Genomic DNA, 15,111 nt, shown 5'->3' on the forward strand with positions numbered 1-15,111 from the left:
CCCCCCAGAACGGACTGTGGCTGACGATGGCCCCCCGCCCCCCAGAACGGACTGTGGCTGACGATGCCCCCCCGCCCCCCAGAATGGACTGTGGCTGACGATGCCCCCCCGCCCCCCAGAACGGACTGTGGCTGACGATGCCCCCCCGCCCCCCAGAACGGACTGTGGCTGACGATGCCCCCCCGCCCCCCAGAACGGACTGTGGCTGACGATGCCCCCCAGAACGGACTGTGGCTGACGATGCCCCCCCACCCCCATAACGGACTGTGGCTGACGATGCCCCCCAGAACGGACTGTGGCTGACGATGCCCCCCCGCCCCCCATAACGGACTGTGGCCGACGATGCCCCCCGCCCCCCATAACGGACTGTGGCTGACGATGCCCCCCCGCCCCCCATAACGGACTGTGGCTGACGATGCCCCCCCGCCCCCAGAATGGACTGTGGCTGACGATGCCCCCCAGAACGGACTGTGGCTGACGATGCCCCCCCGCCCCCCAGAACGGACTGTGGCTGACGATGCCCCCCAGAACGGACTGTGGCTGACGATGCCCCCCCGCCCCCCAGAATGGACTGTGGCTGACGATGCCCCCCCGCCCCCCAGAATGGACTGTGGCTGACGATGCCCCCCCGCCCCCCAGAACGGACTGTGGCTGACGATGCCCCCCCGCCCCCCAGAACGGACTGTGGCTGACGATGCCCCCCCGCCCCCCAGAATGGACTGTGGCTGACGATGCCCCCCGCCCCCCAGAACGGACTGTGGCTGACGATGCCCCCCCGCCCCCCAGAACGGACTGTGGCTGACGATGCCCCCCCGCCCCCCAGAACGGACTGTGGCTGACGATGCCCCCCCTGCCCCCCAGAACGGACTGTGGCTGACGATGCCCCCCCGCCCCCCAGAACGGACTGTGGCTGACGATGCCCCCCCGCCCCCAGAACGGACTGTGGCTGACGATGCCCCCTAGAACGGACTGTGGCTGACGATGCCCCCCAGAACGGACTGTGGCTGACGATGCCCCCCCGCCCCCCAGAACGGACTGTGGCTGACGATGCCCCCCCCGCCCCCCAGAACGGACTGTGGCTGACACTGCCCCCCACCTCTGCAAATTGAGCTACGGCCGATGCCCCCACCTTCCATCAGACCAGACAATGGTTGACACGGGCTAGATCCACCCCCCCCCTTCCAGGAGACCAGTCTGTAGCTGATTCTGCAGACCCCCCTTCCAGACCAGACTATTGCTGAAGACCCCCCCCCGCCCCGACTGAGAGGCCTCATGTTTTCCGATGAAAAGGTGGGGCCTGAGGGGCTCACAGTACCCACTAACCCCCCTCCCCCATACCAGGGCCCTATGATTCCGAAAAAAATCTATACTCGCCTATCATCTTCTTCCCAGCCCCGTGGCTGCATTTTCTCCTCTTCCTGCCCTGGTGAATCACTATGGAGCTGCGGTCGCATGATGTTATGGTGTATGTGCACCGCAATCCTTTACACTATGACGTCATGCAGCCGCGACACCGCAGCTTCATGCAGCCAATCAGAGGAAGAGGAGAAGACAAAACCGCGGGGCTGGGGAGAAGACAGAAGGTGAGTATAGTTTTTTTTTTCAAGAGGGTCCGGGGGATAGACTTGTGTCAAGGGGGCATCTGCTGACGTAGTACTGGCTGTATACAGGGTGTGTCTGGTAGTACTGGCTGTATACAGGATGTGTCTGGTAGTAGCCGGGCTGAGGTAGTACTGGCTGTATACAGGATGAGTCTGGTAGTAGCCGGGCTGAGGTAGTACTGGCTGTATACAGGATGTGTCTGGTAGTAGCCGGGCTGAGGTAGTACTGGCTGTATACAGGATGTGTCTGGTAGTAGCTGGGCTGAGGTAGTACTGGCTGTATACAGGATGTGTCTGGTAGTAGCTGGGCTGAGGTAGTACTGGCTGTATACAGGATGTGTCTGGTAGTAGCCGGGCTGAGGTAGTACTGGCTGTATACAGGATGTGTCTGATTGTAGCCGGGCTGCGGTAGTACTGACTGTATACAGGATGTGTCTGGTAGTAGCTGGGCTGAGGTAGTACTGGCTGTATACAGGATGTGTCTGGTAGTAAAAGGGCTGAGGTAGTACTGGCTGTATACAGGATGTGTCTGGTATTAGCCGGGCTGAGGTAGTATTGACTGTATATAGGATGTGTCTGGTAGTAGCTGGGCTGAGGTAGTACTGGCTGTATATAGGATGTGTCTGGTAGTAGCTGGGCTGAGGTAGTACTGGCTGTATACAGGATGTGTCTGGTAGTAGCCGGGCTGAGGTAGTACTGGCTGTATACAGCATGTGTCTGGTAGTAGCTGGGCTGAGGTAGTACTGGCTGTACACAGGATGTGTCTGGTAGTAGCCGGGCTGAGGTAGTACCGGCTGTATACAGGATGTGTCTGGTATAAGCCGGGCTGAGGTAGTACTGACTGTATATAGGATGTGTCTGGTAGTAGCTGGGCTGTATACAGGATGTGTCTGGTAGTAGTACCCGGGCTGAGGTAGTACTGACTGTATATAGGATGTGTCTGGTAGTAACTGGGCTATATACAGGATGTGTCTGGTAGTAGCCGGGCTGAGGTAGTACTGGCTGTATACAGGATGTGTCTGGTAGTAGCCGGGCTGAGGTAGTACTGGCTGTATACAGGATGTGTCTGGTAGTAGCCGGGCTGAGGTAGTACTGGCTGTATACAGGATGTGTCTGGTAGTAGCTGGGCTGAGGTAGTACTGGCTGTATACAGAATGTGTCTGGTAGTAGTTGGGATGAGGTAGTACTGGCTGTATACAGGATGTGTCTGGTAGTAGCTGGGCTGAGGTAGTACTGGCTGTATACAGGATGTGTCTGGTAGTAGCCGGGCTGAGGTAGTACTGGCTGTATACAGGATGTGTCTGGTAGTAGCCGGGCTGAGGTAGTACTGGCTGTATATAGAATGTGTCTGGTAGTAGCTGGGCTGAGGTAGTACTGGGTGTATACAGGATGTTTCTGGTAGTAGCCGGGCTGAGGAAGTACTGGCTGTATACAGGATGTGTCTGGTATTAGCCGGGCTGAGGTAGTACTGGCTGTATACAGGATGTGTCTGGTAGTAGCTGGGCTGAGGTAGTTCTGGCTGTATACAGGATGTGTCTGGTATTACTGGCTGTATACAGGGTGTGTCTGGTAGTACTGGCTGTATACAGGGTGTGTCTGGTAGTACTGGCTGTATACAGGATGTGTCTGGTAGTAGCTGGGCTGAGGTATAACTGGCTGTACACAGGATGTGTCTGGTAGTAGCTGGGCTGAGGTAGTACTGGCTGTATACAGGATGTGTCTGGTAGTAGCCAGGCTGAGGAAGTACTGGCTGTATACAGGATGTGTCTGGTATTAGCCGGGCTGAGGTAGTACTGGCTGTATACAGGATGTGTCTGGTAGTAGCTGGGCTGAGGTAGTTCTGGCTGTATACAGGATGTGTCTGGTATTACTGGCTGTATACAGGGTGTTTCTGGTAGTACTGGCTGTATACAGGGTGTGTCTGGTAGTACTGGCTGTATACAGGATGTGTCTGGTAGTAGCTGGGCTGAGGTATAACTGGCTGTACACAGGATGTGTCTGGTAGTAGCTGGGCTGAGGTAGTTCTGGCTGTATACAGGATGTGTCTGGTAGTACTGGCTGTATACAGGGTGTTTCTGGTAGTACTGGCTGTATACAGGATGTGTCTGGTAGTAGCTGGGCTGAGGTATAACTGGCTGTACACAGGATGTGTCTGGTAGTAGCTGGGCTGAGGTAGTACTGGCTGTATACAGGATGTGTCTGGTAGTAGCCAGGCTGAGGTAGTACTGGCTGTATACAGGATGTGTCTGGTAGTAGCTGGGCTGAGGTAGTACTGGCTGTATACAGGATGTGTCTGATAGTAGCTGGGCTGAGGTAGTACTGGCTGTATACAGGATGTGTCTGGTAATAGCTGGGCTGAGGTAGTACTGGCTGTATACAGGATGTGTCTGGTAGTAGCCGGGCTGAGGTAGTACTGGCTGTATACAGGATGTGTATGGTAGTAGCTGGGCTGAGGTAGTACTGGCTGTATACAGGATGTGTCTGGTGGTAGCCGGGCTGAGGTAGTACTGGCTGTATACAGGATGTGTCTGGTAGTAGCCGGGCTGAGGTAGTACTGGCTGTATACAGGAGGTGTCTGGTAGTAGCTGGGCTGAGGTAGTACTGGCTGTATACAGGATGTGTCTGGTAGTAGCCGGGCTGAGGTAGTACTGGCTGTATACAGGATGTGTCTGGTAGTAGCTGGGCTGAGGTAGTACTGGCTGTACACAGGATGTGTCTGGTAGTAGCTGGGCTGAGGTAGTACTGGCTGTATACAGGATGTTTCTAGTAGTAGCCGGGTTGAGTTAGTACTGGCTGTATACAGGATGTGTCTGGTAGTAGCCGGGCTGAGGTAGTACTGGCTGTATACAGGATGTGTCTGGTAGTAGCTGGGCTGAGGTAGTACTGGCTGTATACAGGATGTGTCTGATAGTAGCTGGGCTGAGGTAGTACTGGCTGTATACAGGATGTGTCTGGTAATAGCTGGGCTGAGGTAGTACTGGCTGTATACAGGATGTGTCTGGTAGTAGCCGGGCTGAGGTAGTACTGGCTGTATACATGATGTGTCTGGTAGTAGCCGGGCTGAGGTAGTACTGGCTGTATACATGATGTGTCTGGTAGTACTGGCTCTATACGGGATGTGTCTGGTAGTACTGGCTGTATACGGGATGTGTCTGGTAGTGCTGGCTGTATACGGGATGTGTCTGGTAGTATTGGCTGTATAGGGGATGTGTCTGGTAGTACTGGCTGTATACAGGATGTGTCTGGTAGTACTGGCTGTATACGGGATGTGTCTGGTAGTGCTGGCTGTATACGGGATGTGTCTGGTAGTACTGGCTGTATACGGGATGTGTCTGGTAGTACTGGCTGTATACGGGATGTGTCTGGTAGTGCTGGCTGTATACGGGATGTGTCTGGTAGGGCTGGCTGTATACGGGATGTGTCTTTTAGTATTGGCTGTATACGGGATGTGTCTGGTAGTACTGGCTGTATACGGGATGTGTCTGGTAGTGCTGGCTGTATACGGGATGTGTCTGGTAGTGCTGGCTGTATACGGGATGTGTCTGGTAGTACTGGCTGTATACGGGATGTGTCTGGTAGTGCTGGCTGTATACGGGATGTGTCTGGTAGTGCTGGCTGTATACGGGATGTGTCTGGTAGTACTGGCTGTATACGGGATGTGTCTGGTAGTGCTGGCTGTATACGGGATGTGTCTGGTAGTGCTGGCTGTATACGGGATGTGTCTGGTAGGGCTGGCTGTATACGGGATGTGTCTGGTAGTACTGGCTGTATACGGGATGTGTCTGGTAGTACTGGCTGTATACGGGATGTGTCTGGTAGTGCTGGCTGTATACGGGATGTGTCTGGTAGTGCTGGCTGTATACGGGATGTGTCTGGTAGTGCTGGCTGTATACGGGATGTGTCTGGTAGTATTGGCTGTATACGGGATGTGTCTGGTAGGGCTGGCTGTATACGGGATGTGTCTGGTTGTACTGGCTGTATACGGGATGTGTCTGGTAGTGCTGGCTGTATACGGGATGTGTCTGGTAGTACTGGCTGTATACGGGATGTGTCTGGTAGTACTGGCTGTATACGGAATGTGTCTGGTAGTGCTGGCTGTATACGGGATGTGTCTGGTAGTACTGGCTGTATACGGGATGTGTCTGGTAGTACTGGCTGTATACGGGATGTGTCTGGTATACGGGATGTGTCTGGTAGTGCTGGCTGTATACGGGATGTGTCTGGTAGTACTGGCTGTATACGGGATGTGTCTGGTAGTGCTGGCTGTATACGGGATGTGTCTGGTCGTAGCTGGGATGAGATACATAGGCTTAGGCTAGTCTTGTTATGTAGCACATTATTGGATCTAGACCTGGGTTCTACACTAGAGATGCCGCATGATGTCAGGGCTACCCTCGGGGTGTTACTCAGGGTCAGGCCTAGATGTGGGACTATTTTGGGACGTAGAAAACCTGGAGATGAGTCGATTGACTCTTCTCATCGTCTTTTGAGCAGATCTTTTATATTTTGCAGATTCTAAGTTACGTGTTATACAACGTTCTACCTGTGAGTGGCGCTACGATGCTTGTGCCAGTGCTTGTTACCGAACATGCAGAGACCCGACTGCCTCCCGCTGTCACAGTGTCCCGAGGTAAGGCGTAGCCCACTAGGTCCCTCAGAGCCCCTCATGGTCCTGTGAGGGGTCGGCTCATGGCTCCCTCTCATGAACAGCGCCAATCTTATCTCCTCTGCTGGAACCTCCCCTCGGATCCATGTCTCACATTTCTTTATAGGGTTGAAGGATGTTTCCCATTCTGCCCATCAGACATGGTCGTGGATGAGGTCACCAAGAAATGTGTCTTTTTCCCTGACTGTAAGTATCGGATGTATAGGGGGTGTACATTGTATACTTGGCATGTGTAGCACATATAGGGGATTGTGTAGTGTGTGTGTAGGGGGAGTGTATAGTGTGTGTGTATGGGGAGTGTACAGTGTGTGTGTATATGGGGAGTGTACAGTGTGTGTGTATATGGGGAGTGTACAGTGTGTGTGTATATGGGGAGTGTACAGTGTGTGTGTATATGGGGAGTGTACAGTGTGTGTATATGGGGAGTGTACAGTGTGTGTGTATATGGGGAGTGTACAGTGTGTGTGTATAGGGGGAGTGTACAGTGTGCGTGTGTAGGGAGAGTGTACAGTGTGTGTGTGTATAGGGGGAGTGTACAGTGTGCGTGTGTAGGGGGAGTGTACAGTGTGTGTGTATATGGGGAGTGTACAGTGTGCGTGTGTAGAGGGAGTGTACAGTGTGCCTGTGTAGGGAGAGTGTACAGTGTGTGTGTATATGGGGAGTGTACAGTGTGCGTGTGTAGAGGGAGTGTACAGTGTGCCTGTGTAGGGAGAGTGTACAGTGTGTGTGTATATGGGGAGTGTACAGTGTGTGTGTGTATATGGGGAGTGTACAGTGTGCGTGTGTAGAGGGAGTGTACAGTGTGCCTGTGTAGGGAGAGTGTACAGTGTGTGTGTATGGGGAGTGTACAGTGTGTGTGTATATGGGGAGTGTACAGTGTGTGTGTATATGGGGGAGTGTACAGTGTGTATATGGGGGAGTGTACAGTGTGTGTATATGGGGAGTGTACAGTGTGTGTATATGGGGAGTGTACAGTGTGTGTGTATATGGGGAGTGTACAGTGTGTGTGAATATGGGGAGTGTACAGTGTGTGAATATGGGGAGTGTACAGTGTGTGAATATGGGGAGTGTACAGTGTGTATATGGGGAGTGTACAGTGTGTATATGGGGAGTGTACAGTGTGTGTATATGGGGAGTGTACAGTGTGTGTGTATATAGGGAGTGTACAGTGTGTGTGTGTGTGTATATGGGGGAGTGTACAGTGTGTATATGGGGGAGTGTACAGTGTGTATATGGGGGAGTGTACAGTGTGTATATGGGGGAGTGTACAGTGTGCATGTGTAGGGGGAGTGTACAGTGTGTGTGTGTGTGTGTAGGGGGAGTGTACAGTGTGTGTATAGGGGGAGTGTACCGTGTGTGTATATAGGGGGAGTGTACACTGTGTGTGTAGGGGGAGTGTACAGTGTGTGTGTAGGGGGAGTGTACAGTGTGTGTATAGGGGGAGTGTACCGTGTGTGTGTATAGGGGGAGTGTACAGTGTGTGTATATGGGGAGTGTACAGTGTGTGTATATGGGGAGTGTACAGTGTGTGTTTGTGTATATGGGGGATTGTACAGTGTGTATATGGGGGAGTGTACAGTGTGTATATGGGGGAGTGTACAGTGTGCGAGTGTAGGGGGAGTGTACAGTGTGTGTGTGTGTGTGTGTGTGTAGGGGGAGTGTACAGTGTGTGTGTGTGTGTGTAGGGGGAGTGTACCGTGTGTATAGGGGGAGTGTACCGTGTGTGTGTATAGGGGGAGTGTACAGTGTATGTGTAGGGGGAGTGTACAGTGTGTATATGGGGAGTGTACAGTGTGTGTATATATAGGGAGTGTACAGTGTGTGTGTGTGTGTATATGGGGGAGTGTACAGTGTGTATATGGGGGAGTGTACAGTGTGTATATGGGGGAGTGTACAGTGTGTATATGGGGGAGTGTACAGTGTGCGTGTGTAGGGGGAGTGTACAGTGTGTGTGTGTGTGTAGGGGGAGTGTACCGTGTGTATAGGGGGAGTGTACCGTGTGTGTGTATAGGGGGAGTGTACAGTGTATGTGTAGGGGGAGTGTACAGTGTATGTGTAGGGGGAGTGTACAGTGTGTGTGTAGGGGGAGTGTACAGTGTGTGTGTGTAGGGGGAGTGTACAGTGTGTGTCTAGGGGGAGTGTACCATGTGTGTGTATAGGGGGAGTGTACCGTGTGTGTGTGGGGAGTGTGTGTGTGTGTGTAGGGGGAGTGTGTGTGTGTGTATAGGGGGAGTGTGTGTGTGTATAGGGGGAGTGTGTGTGTGTATAGGGGGAGTGTGTGTGTGTGTAGGGGGAGTGTACAGTGTGTGTAGGGGGAGGGTACAGTGTGTGTGTAGGGAGATTGTACACTGTGGGGGTCATTTATTAAGGGCCCGATTCGCGTTTTCCCGACGTGTTACCCGAATATTTCCGTTTTGCGCCGCTTGTACTTAAATTGCCCCGGGATTTTGGCGCACGCGATCGGATTGTGGCGCATCGGCGCTGGCATGCGCGCGACGGAAATCGGGGGGCGTGGCCGAACGAAAACCCGACGTATTCGGAAAAACCGCCGCATTTAAAAACCGAAAATGTGTCGCATAAGGACCGCTTACCTTCACCTGGTCCAGCTCGGTGCATTCCGGCGCGATGAGTTTACTTTCAGCGCAGCAGCGCCACCTGGTTGACGGCGGAAGAACTACCTTATTAAATCCCGGCCGGACCCGAATCCAGAGCGGAGAAGCCGCCGCTGGAACGCGAATGGACCGGGTAAGTAAATTTGCCCCTGTGTGTCTAGGGGGAGTGTACAGTGTGTGTCTAGGGGGAGTGTACAGTGTGTGTGTCTAGGGGGAGTGTACAGTGTGTGTGTGTAGGGGGAGTGTACAGTGTGTGTGTGTAGGGGGAGTGTACAGTGTGCGTGTGTATTGGGGGAGTGTACAGTGTGTGTGTGTATAGGGGGAGTGTACAGTGTGTGTCTAGGGGGAGTGTACAGTGCGTGTGTATAGGGGGAGTGTACAGTGTGCGTGTGTATAGGGGAAGTGTACAGTGTGTGTGTGTATAGGGGGAGTGTACAGTGTGTGTCTAGGGGGAGTGTACAGTGTGTGTGTGTCTAGGGGGAGTGTACAGTGTGTGTGTGTAGGGGGAGTGTACAGTGTGTGTGTATAGGGGGAGTGTACAGTGTGTGTGTAGGGGGAGTGTACAGTGTGTGTGTAGGGGGAGTGTACAGTGTGTGTGTAGGGGGAGTGTACAGTGTGCGTGTGTATAGGGGGAGTGTACAGTGTGCGTGTGTATAGGGGGAGTGTACAGTGTGTGTGTATAGGGGGAGTGTACAGTGTGTGTGTCTAGGGAGAGTGTACAGTGTGTGTGTGTAGGGGGAGTGTACAGTGTGTGTGTATAGTGGGAGTGTACAGTGTGTGTGTAGGGGGAGTGTACAGTGTGTGTGTCTAGGGGGAGTGTACAGTGTGTGTGTGTAGGGGGAGTGTACAGTGTGTGTGTGTAGGGGGAGTGTACAGTGTGTGTGTATAGGGGGAGTGTGCAGTGTGTGTGTATAGGGAGAGTGTACAGTGTGTGTCTAGGGGGAGTGTACAGTGTGTGTGTCTAGGGGGAGTGTACAGTGTGTGTGTGTGTAGGGGGAGTGTACAGTGTGTGTGTATAGGGGGAGTGTACAGTGTGTGTGTATAGGGGGAGCGTACAGTGTGTGTGTGTATAGGGGGACTGTACAGTGTGTGTGTATAGGGGGAGTGTACAGTGTGTGTGTATAGGGGGAGTGTACAGTGTGTGTGTATAGGGGGAGTGTACAGTGTGTGTGTATAGGGGGAGTGTACAGTGTGTGTGTATAGGGGGAGCGTACAGTGTGTGTGTATAGGGGGACTGTACAGTGTGTGTGTATAGGGGGAGTGTACAGTGTGTGTGTATAGGGGGAGTGTACAGTGTGTGTGTATAGGGGGAGTGTACAGTGTGCGTGTGTATAGGGGGAGTGTACAGTGTGCGTGTGTAGGGGGAGTGTACAGTGTGCGTGTGTAGGGGGAGTGTACAGTGTGCGTGTATAGGGGGAGTGTACAGTGTGTGTGTATAGGGGGAGTGTACAGTGTGCGTGTGTATAGGGGGAGTGTACAGTGTGCGTGTGTAGGGGGAGTGTACAGTGTGCGTGTGTAGGGGGAGTGTACAGTGTGCGTGTGTAGGGGGAGTGTACAGTGTGTGTGTGTATAGGGGGAGTGTACAGTGTGCGTGTGTAGGGGGAGTGTACAGTGTGCGTGTGTAGGGGGAGTGTACAGTGTGCGTGTGTAGAGGGAGTGTACAGTGTGCGTGTGTAGAGGGAGTGTACAGTGTGCGTGTGTAGGGGGAGTGTACAGTGTGCGTGTATAGGGGGAGTGTACAGTGTGTGTGTATAGGGGGAGCGTACAGTGTGTGTGTATAGGGGGAGTGTACAGTGTGTGTGTATAGGGGGAGTGTACAGTGTGTGTGTGTATAGGGGGAGTGTACAGTGTGCGTGTGTAGGGGGAGTGTACAGTGTGCGTGTGTAGGGGGAGTGTACAGTGTGCGTGTGTAGAGGGAGTGTACAGTGTGCGTGTATAGGGGGAGTGTACAGTGTGCGTGTATAGGGGGAGTGTACAGTGTGTGTGTATAGGGGGAGCGTACAGTGTGTGTGTATAGGGGGAGTGTACAGTGTGTGTGTATAGGGGGAGTGTACAGTGTGTGTGTATAGGGGGAGTGTACAGTGTGTGTGTATAGGGGGAGTGTACAGTGTGTGTGTAGGGGGAGTGTACAGTGTGTGTGTAGGGGGAGTGTACAGTGTGTGTGTGTGTAAGGGGAGTGTACAATGGGGCACATTTACTTACCCGGTCCAGTCGCGATCCAGCGGCGGGTTCTCCGACGCTGATTCGGGTTCTGCCGGGATTCACTAAGGTCCGTGTGCCGATATTCACAAGGTGTCGCTGCTGCGCCGAGGTCCGCCGGAGTTCACCTGCTTTTTTCTGGTGCATGTGAGTGCTTGATCTTGCGACACAAATGGCTTTTTAAATTCTGCGTTTTTTCCGAATCCTTTGGGTTGTCCGGTGGCCACGCCCCCCGATTTCTGTCGCGCGAAAGTCGGCGCGATTGCGCCAAAAATCGATCGCGTGCGCCACAATCCCGTGAAATACAGCGCAAAGAGGAAATATTCGGGAAAAACCCGACGGATTCGCGGCTGAGGACCCTTAGTAAATGTGCCCCAGTGTGTGTATAGGGGGAGTGTACCGTGTGTATAGGGGGAGTGTACCGTGTGTGTGTATAGGGGGAGTGTACCGTATGTGTGTATAGGGGGAGTGTACAGTGTGTGTGTATAGTGGGAGTGTACAGTGTGTGTGTAGGGGGAGTGTACAGTGTGTGTGTATAGTGGGAGTGTACAGTGTGTGTGTAGGGAGAGGGTACAGTGTGTGTCTAGGGGGAGTGTACAGTGTGTGTGTATAGGGGGAGTGTACAGTGTGTGTGTATAGTGGGAGTGTACAGTGTGTGTCTAGGGGGAGTGTACAGTGTGTGTGTAGGGAGAGTGTACAGTGTGTGTCTAGGGGGAGTGTACAGTGTGTGTGTATAGGGGGAGTGTACAGTGTGTGTGTATAGTGGGAGTGTACAGTGTGTGTCTAGGGGGAGTGTACAGTGTTTGTGTAGGGGGAGTGTACCGTGTGTGTGTATAGGGGGAGTGTGTGTGTGTAGGGGGAGTGTACAGTGTGTGGATAGGGGGAGTGTGTGTGTGTGTGTAGGGAGATTGTACAGTGTGTGTGTGTGTGGGGGGGGGAGTGTACAGTGTGTGGGGGGGGGGGAGTGTACAGTGTGTGTGTTTGGGGGGGGGAGTGTACAGTGTGTGTCTAGGGGGAGTGTACAGTGTGTGTGTGTATAGGGGGAGTGTACAGTGTGTGTATAGGGGGAGTGTACAGTGTGTGTGTAGGGGGAGTGTACAGTGTGTGTGTGTAGGGAGAGTGTACAGTGTGTGTGTGTAGGGAGAGTGTACAGTGTGTGTGTGTAGGGAGAGTGTACAGTGTGTGTGCGTAGGGAGAGTGTACAGTGTGTGTGTATAGGGGGAGTGTACAGTGTGCGTGTGTAGGGGGAGTGTACCGTGTGCGTGTGTAGGGGGAGTGTACAGTGTGCGTGTGTAGGGAGAGTGTACAGTGTGCGTGTGTAGGGAGAGTGTACAGTGTGCGTGTGTAGGGAGAGTGTACAGTGTGCGTGTGTAGGGAGAGTGTACAGTGTGCGTGTGTAGGGAGAGTGTACAGTGTGCGTGTGTAGGGAGAGTGTACAGTGTGCGTGCGTAGGGAGAGTGTACAGTGTGTGTGCGTAGGGAGAGTGTACAGTGTGCGTGTGTAGGGGGAGTGTACAGTGTGCGTGTGTAGGGGGAGTGTACAGTGTGCGTGTGTAGGGGGAGTGTACAGTGTGCGTGTGTATAGGGGGAGCGTACAGTGTGCGTGTGTAGGGAGAGTGTACAGTGTGCGTGTGTAGGGAGAGTGTACAGTGTGTGTGCGTAGGGAGAGTGTACAGTGTGCGTGTGTAGGGGGAGTGTACAGTGTGCGTGTGTAGGGGGAGTGTACAGTGTGCGTGTGTAGGGGGAGTGTACAGTGTGCGTGTGTATAGGGGGAGCGTACAGTGTGCGTGTGTTTGGGGGGGGAGTGTACAGTGTGTGTGGGGGGGGGGGAGTGTACAGTGTGCGTGTGTATAGGGGGAGTGTACAGTGTGTGTGTGTATAGGGGGAGTGTACAGTGTGCGTGTGTAGGGGGAGTGTACAGTGTGTGTGGGGGGGGGAGTGTACAGTGTGCGTGTGTATAGGGGGAGTGTACAGTGTGTGTGTGTATAGGGGGAGTGTACAGTGTGCGTGTGTAGGGGGAGCGTACAGTGTGCGTGTGTTGGGGGAGTGTACAGTGTGCGTGTGTAGGGGGAGTGTACAGTGTGTGTGTGTATAGGGGGAGTGAACAGTGTGTGCCTTCCCTCCCCTAAGGTGCTTTCTGCCCCCCCAGTACATTACTGGGGGGGCGGGGCAGAGGGCACACCCATGAATATAAAAACATAACTTTTTTGATCTTAACAATTAGCTGCAGTGAAACAGAATTAAAAAAAATGTAAAGGGGTCTGAATAGTTTCTGTCCTGAGTATATAGGGGATCCGGATGTATAGGGGATCCTGGAATGTATAGAGGATCCGGGAATGTATAGGGCAGTGATGGCGAACCTTTTAGTGTCCGAGTGCCCAAACTGCAACCCCAAACCCCCCTCATTTATCGCGAGGTGCCAACCAAAAATTAAAGCAGTAACTTGTTGCTCCCTGTTCAACAACTTTCAATCATATTGGTCTCCTGAGGACACCAACACAGTAGAAAGATGGAATATTTGCATAATTTTAGCTTCTTTCCAGTGTCCCTCTGTACACAGAGAATCATGGGCCCAGCAGGAGGTCCTCCAAAGATAATTCGGCCCTGTCTATACATTCTCCCTCTTCCTACAGACCCAAGTAGCGAAGTAAGTAACAAAATATGACCGAAAGCAGCATCTTTTAAGTTGCTTGGAACTGCAGGAAGATTCTTTGAGTCCTGTCTGGTGCTGGAGTGATGGCCCGGGTGCCCACAGAAAGGGCTCTGAGTGCCGCCTCTGGCACACGTGCCATAGGTTCGCCACCACTGGTATAGGGGATCCAGGAATGTATAGGGGATGTATAATATGTATTTATAGGGGACATATATTGTACAATATACAGTGGATCTATAGGGGATGTACACTCACCGACCACTTTATTAGGTACACCTGTCCAACTGCTCGTTAACATTTAATTTCTAATCAGCCAATCACATGGCGGCAAATCAGTGCATTTAGGCATGTAGACATGGTCAAGACAATCTCCTGCAGTTCTCCCGAGCATCAGTATGGGGAAGAAAGGTGATTTGAGGCCTTTGAACATCCAGTGAGCGGCAGTTCCGTGGGCGGAAATGCCTTGTTGATGCCAGAGGTCAGAGGAGAATGGGCAGACTGGTTCGAGTTGATAGAAAGGCAACAGTGACTCAAATCGCCACCTGTTACAACCAAGGTAGGCAGAAGAGCATCTCTGAACGCACAGTACGTCCAACTCTGAGGCAGATGGGCTACAGCAGCAGAAGACTACACCGGGTGCCACTCCTTTCAGCTAAGAACAGGAAACTGAGGCTACAATTTGCACAAGCTCATCGAAATTGGACAGTAGAAGATTGGAAAAACGTTGCCTGGTCTGATGAGTCTAGATTTCTGCTGCGACATTCGGATGGTAGGGTCAGAATTTGGTACAACAACATGAAAGCATGGATCCATCCTGCCTTGTATCAGCGGTTCAGGCTGGTGGTGGTGGTGTCATGGTGTCTTTGGGCCCCTTGGTACAACGCCACAGCCTTGTTGCTGCCCATGTCCATCCCTTTATGAGCACAATGTACCCTGTAACATCTGATGGCTACTTTCAGCAGGATAATGCACCATGTCATAAAGCTGGAATCATCTCAGACTGGTTTCTTGAACATGACAATGAGGTCACTGGACACAAATGGCCTCCACAGTCACCAGATCTCAATCCAATAGAGCATCTTTGGGATGTGGTGGAACGGGAGATTCGCATCATGGATGTGCAGCCGACAAATCTGCGGCAACTGTGTGATGCCATGATGTCAATATGGAGCAAAATCTCTGAGGAGCTTCCAGCACCTTGTTGTATCTATGCCACGAAGAATTGAGGCAGTTCTGAAGGCAAAAGGGGGTCCAACCCGTTACTAGCATGGTGTACCTAATAAAGTGGCCAGTGAGTGTATAGGCTATAGAAGAGGCCGCTAGGTGTCCATGTGTAGACCGCCTGGTCCTGTGTGAGGGGTCTCTGTTATGTGGAGGAGGG

The 15,111-nt window shown here is 52.8% G+C and overlaps 1 protein-coding gene across 1 annotated transcript in view; it reads left to right on the top strand.

The window, feature by feature from the left end:
* Positions 1 to 15,111, top strand: part of OTOG (otogelin) — a gene marked incomplete at its 5' end in the record, with an annotated part of 247,619 nt that overhangs the window by 136,441 nt on the left and 96,067 nt on the right. The window contains 2 exons of the mRNA XM_072131623.1: positions 6,114 to 6,231; positions 6,374 to 6,453. Coding sequence (XP_071987724.1) covers positions 6,114 to 6,231; positions 6,374 to 6,453 — 198 coding nt within the window. The remainder of the gene's footprint in view (positions 1 to 6,113; positions 6,232 to 6,373; positions 6,454 to 15,111) is intronic.

Source organism: Engystomops pustulosus, unplaced genomic scaffold, assembly GCF_040894005.1.
Source record: "Engystomops pustulosus unplaced genomic scaffold, aEngPut4.maternal MAT_SCAFFOLD_107, whole genome shotgun sequence".
Classification (NCBI taxonomy): Eukaryota; Metazoa; Chordata; class Amphibia; order Anura; family Leptodactylidae; genus Engystomops; species Engystomops pustulosus.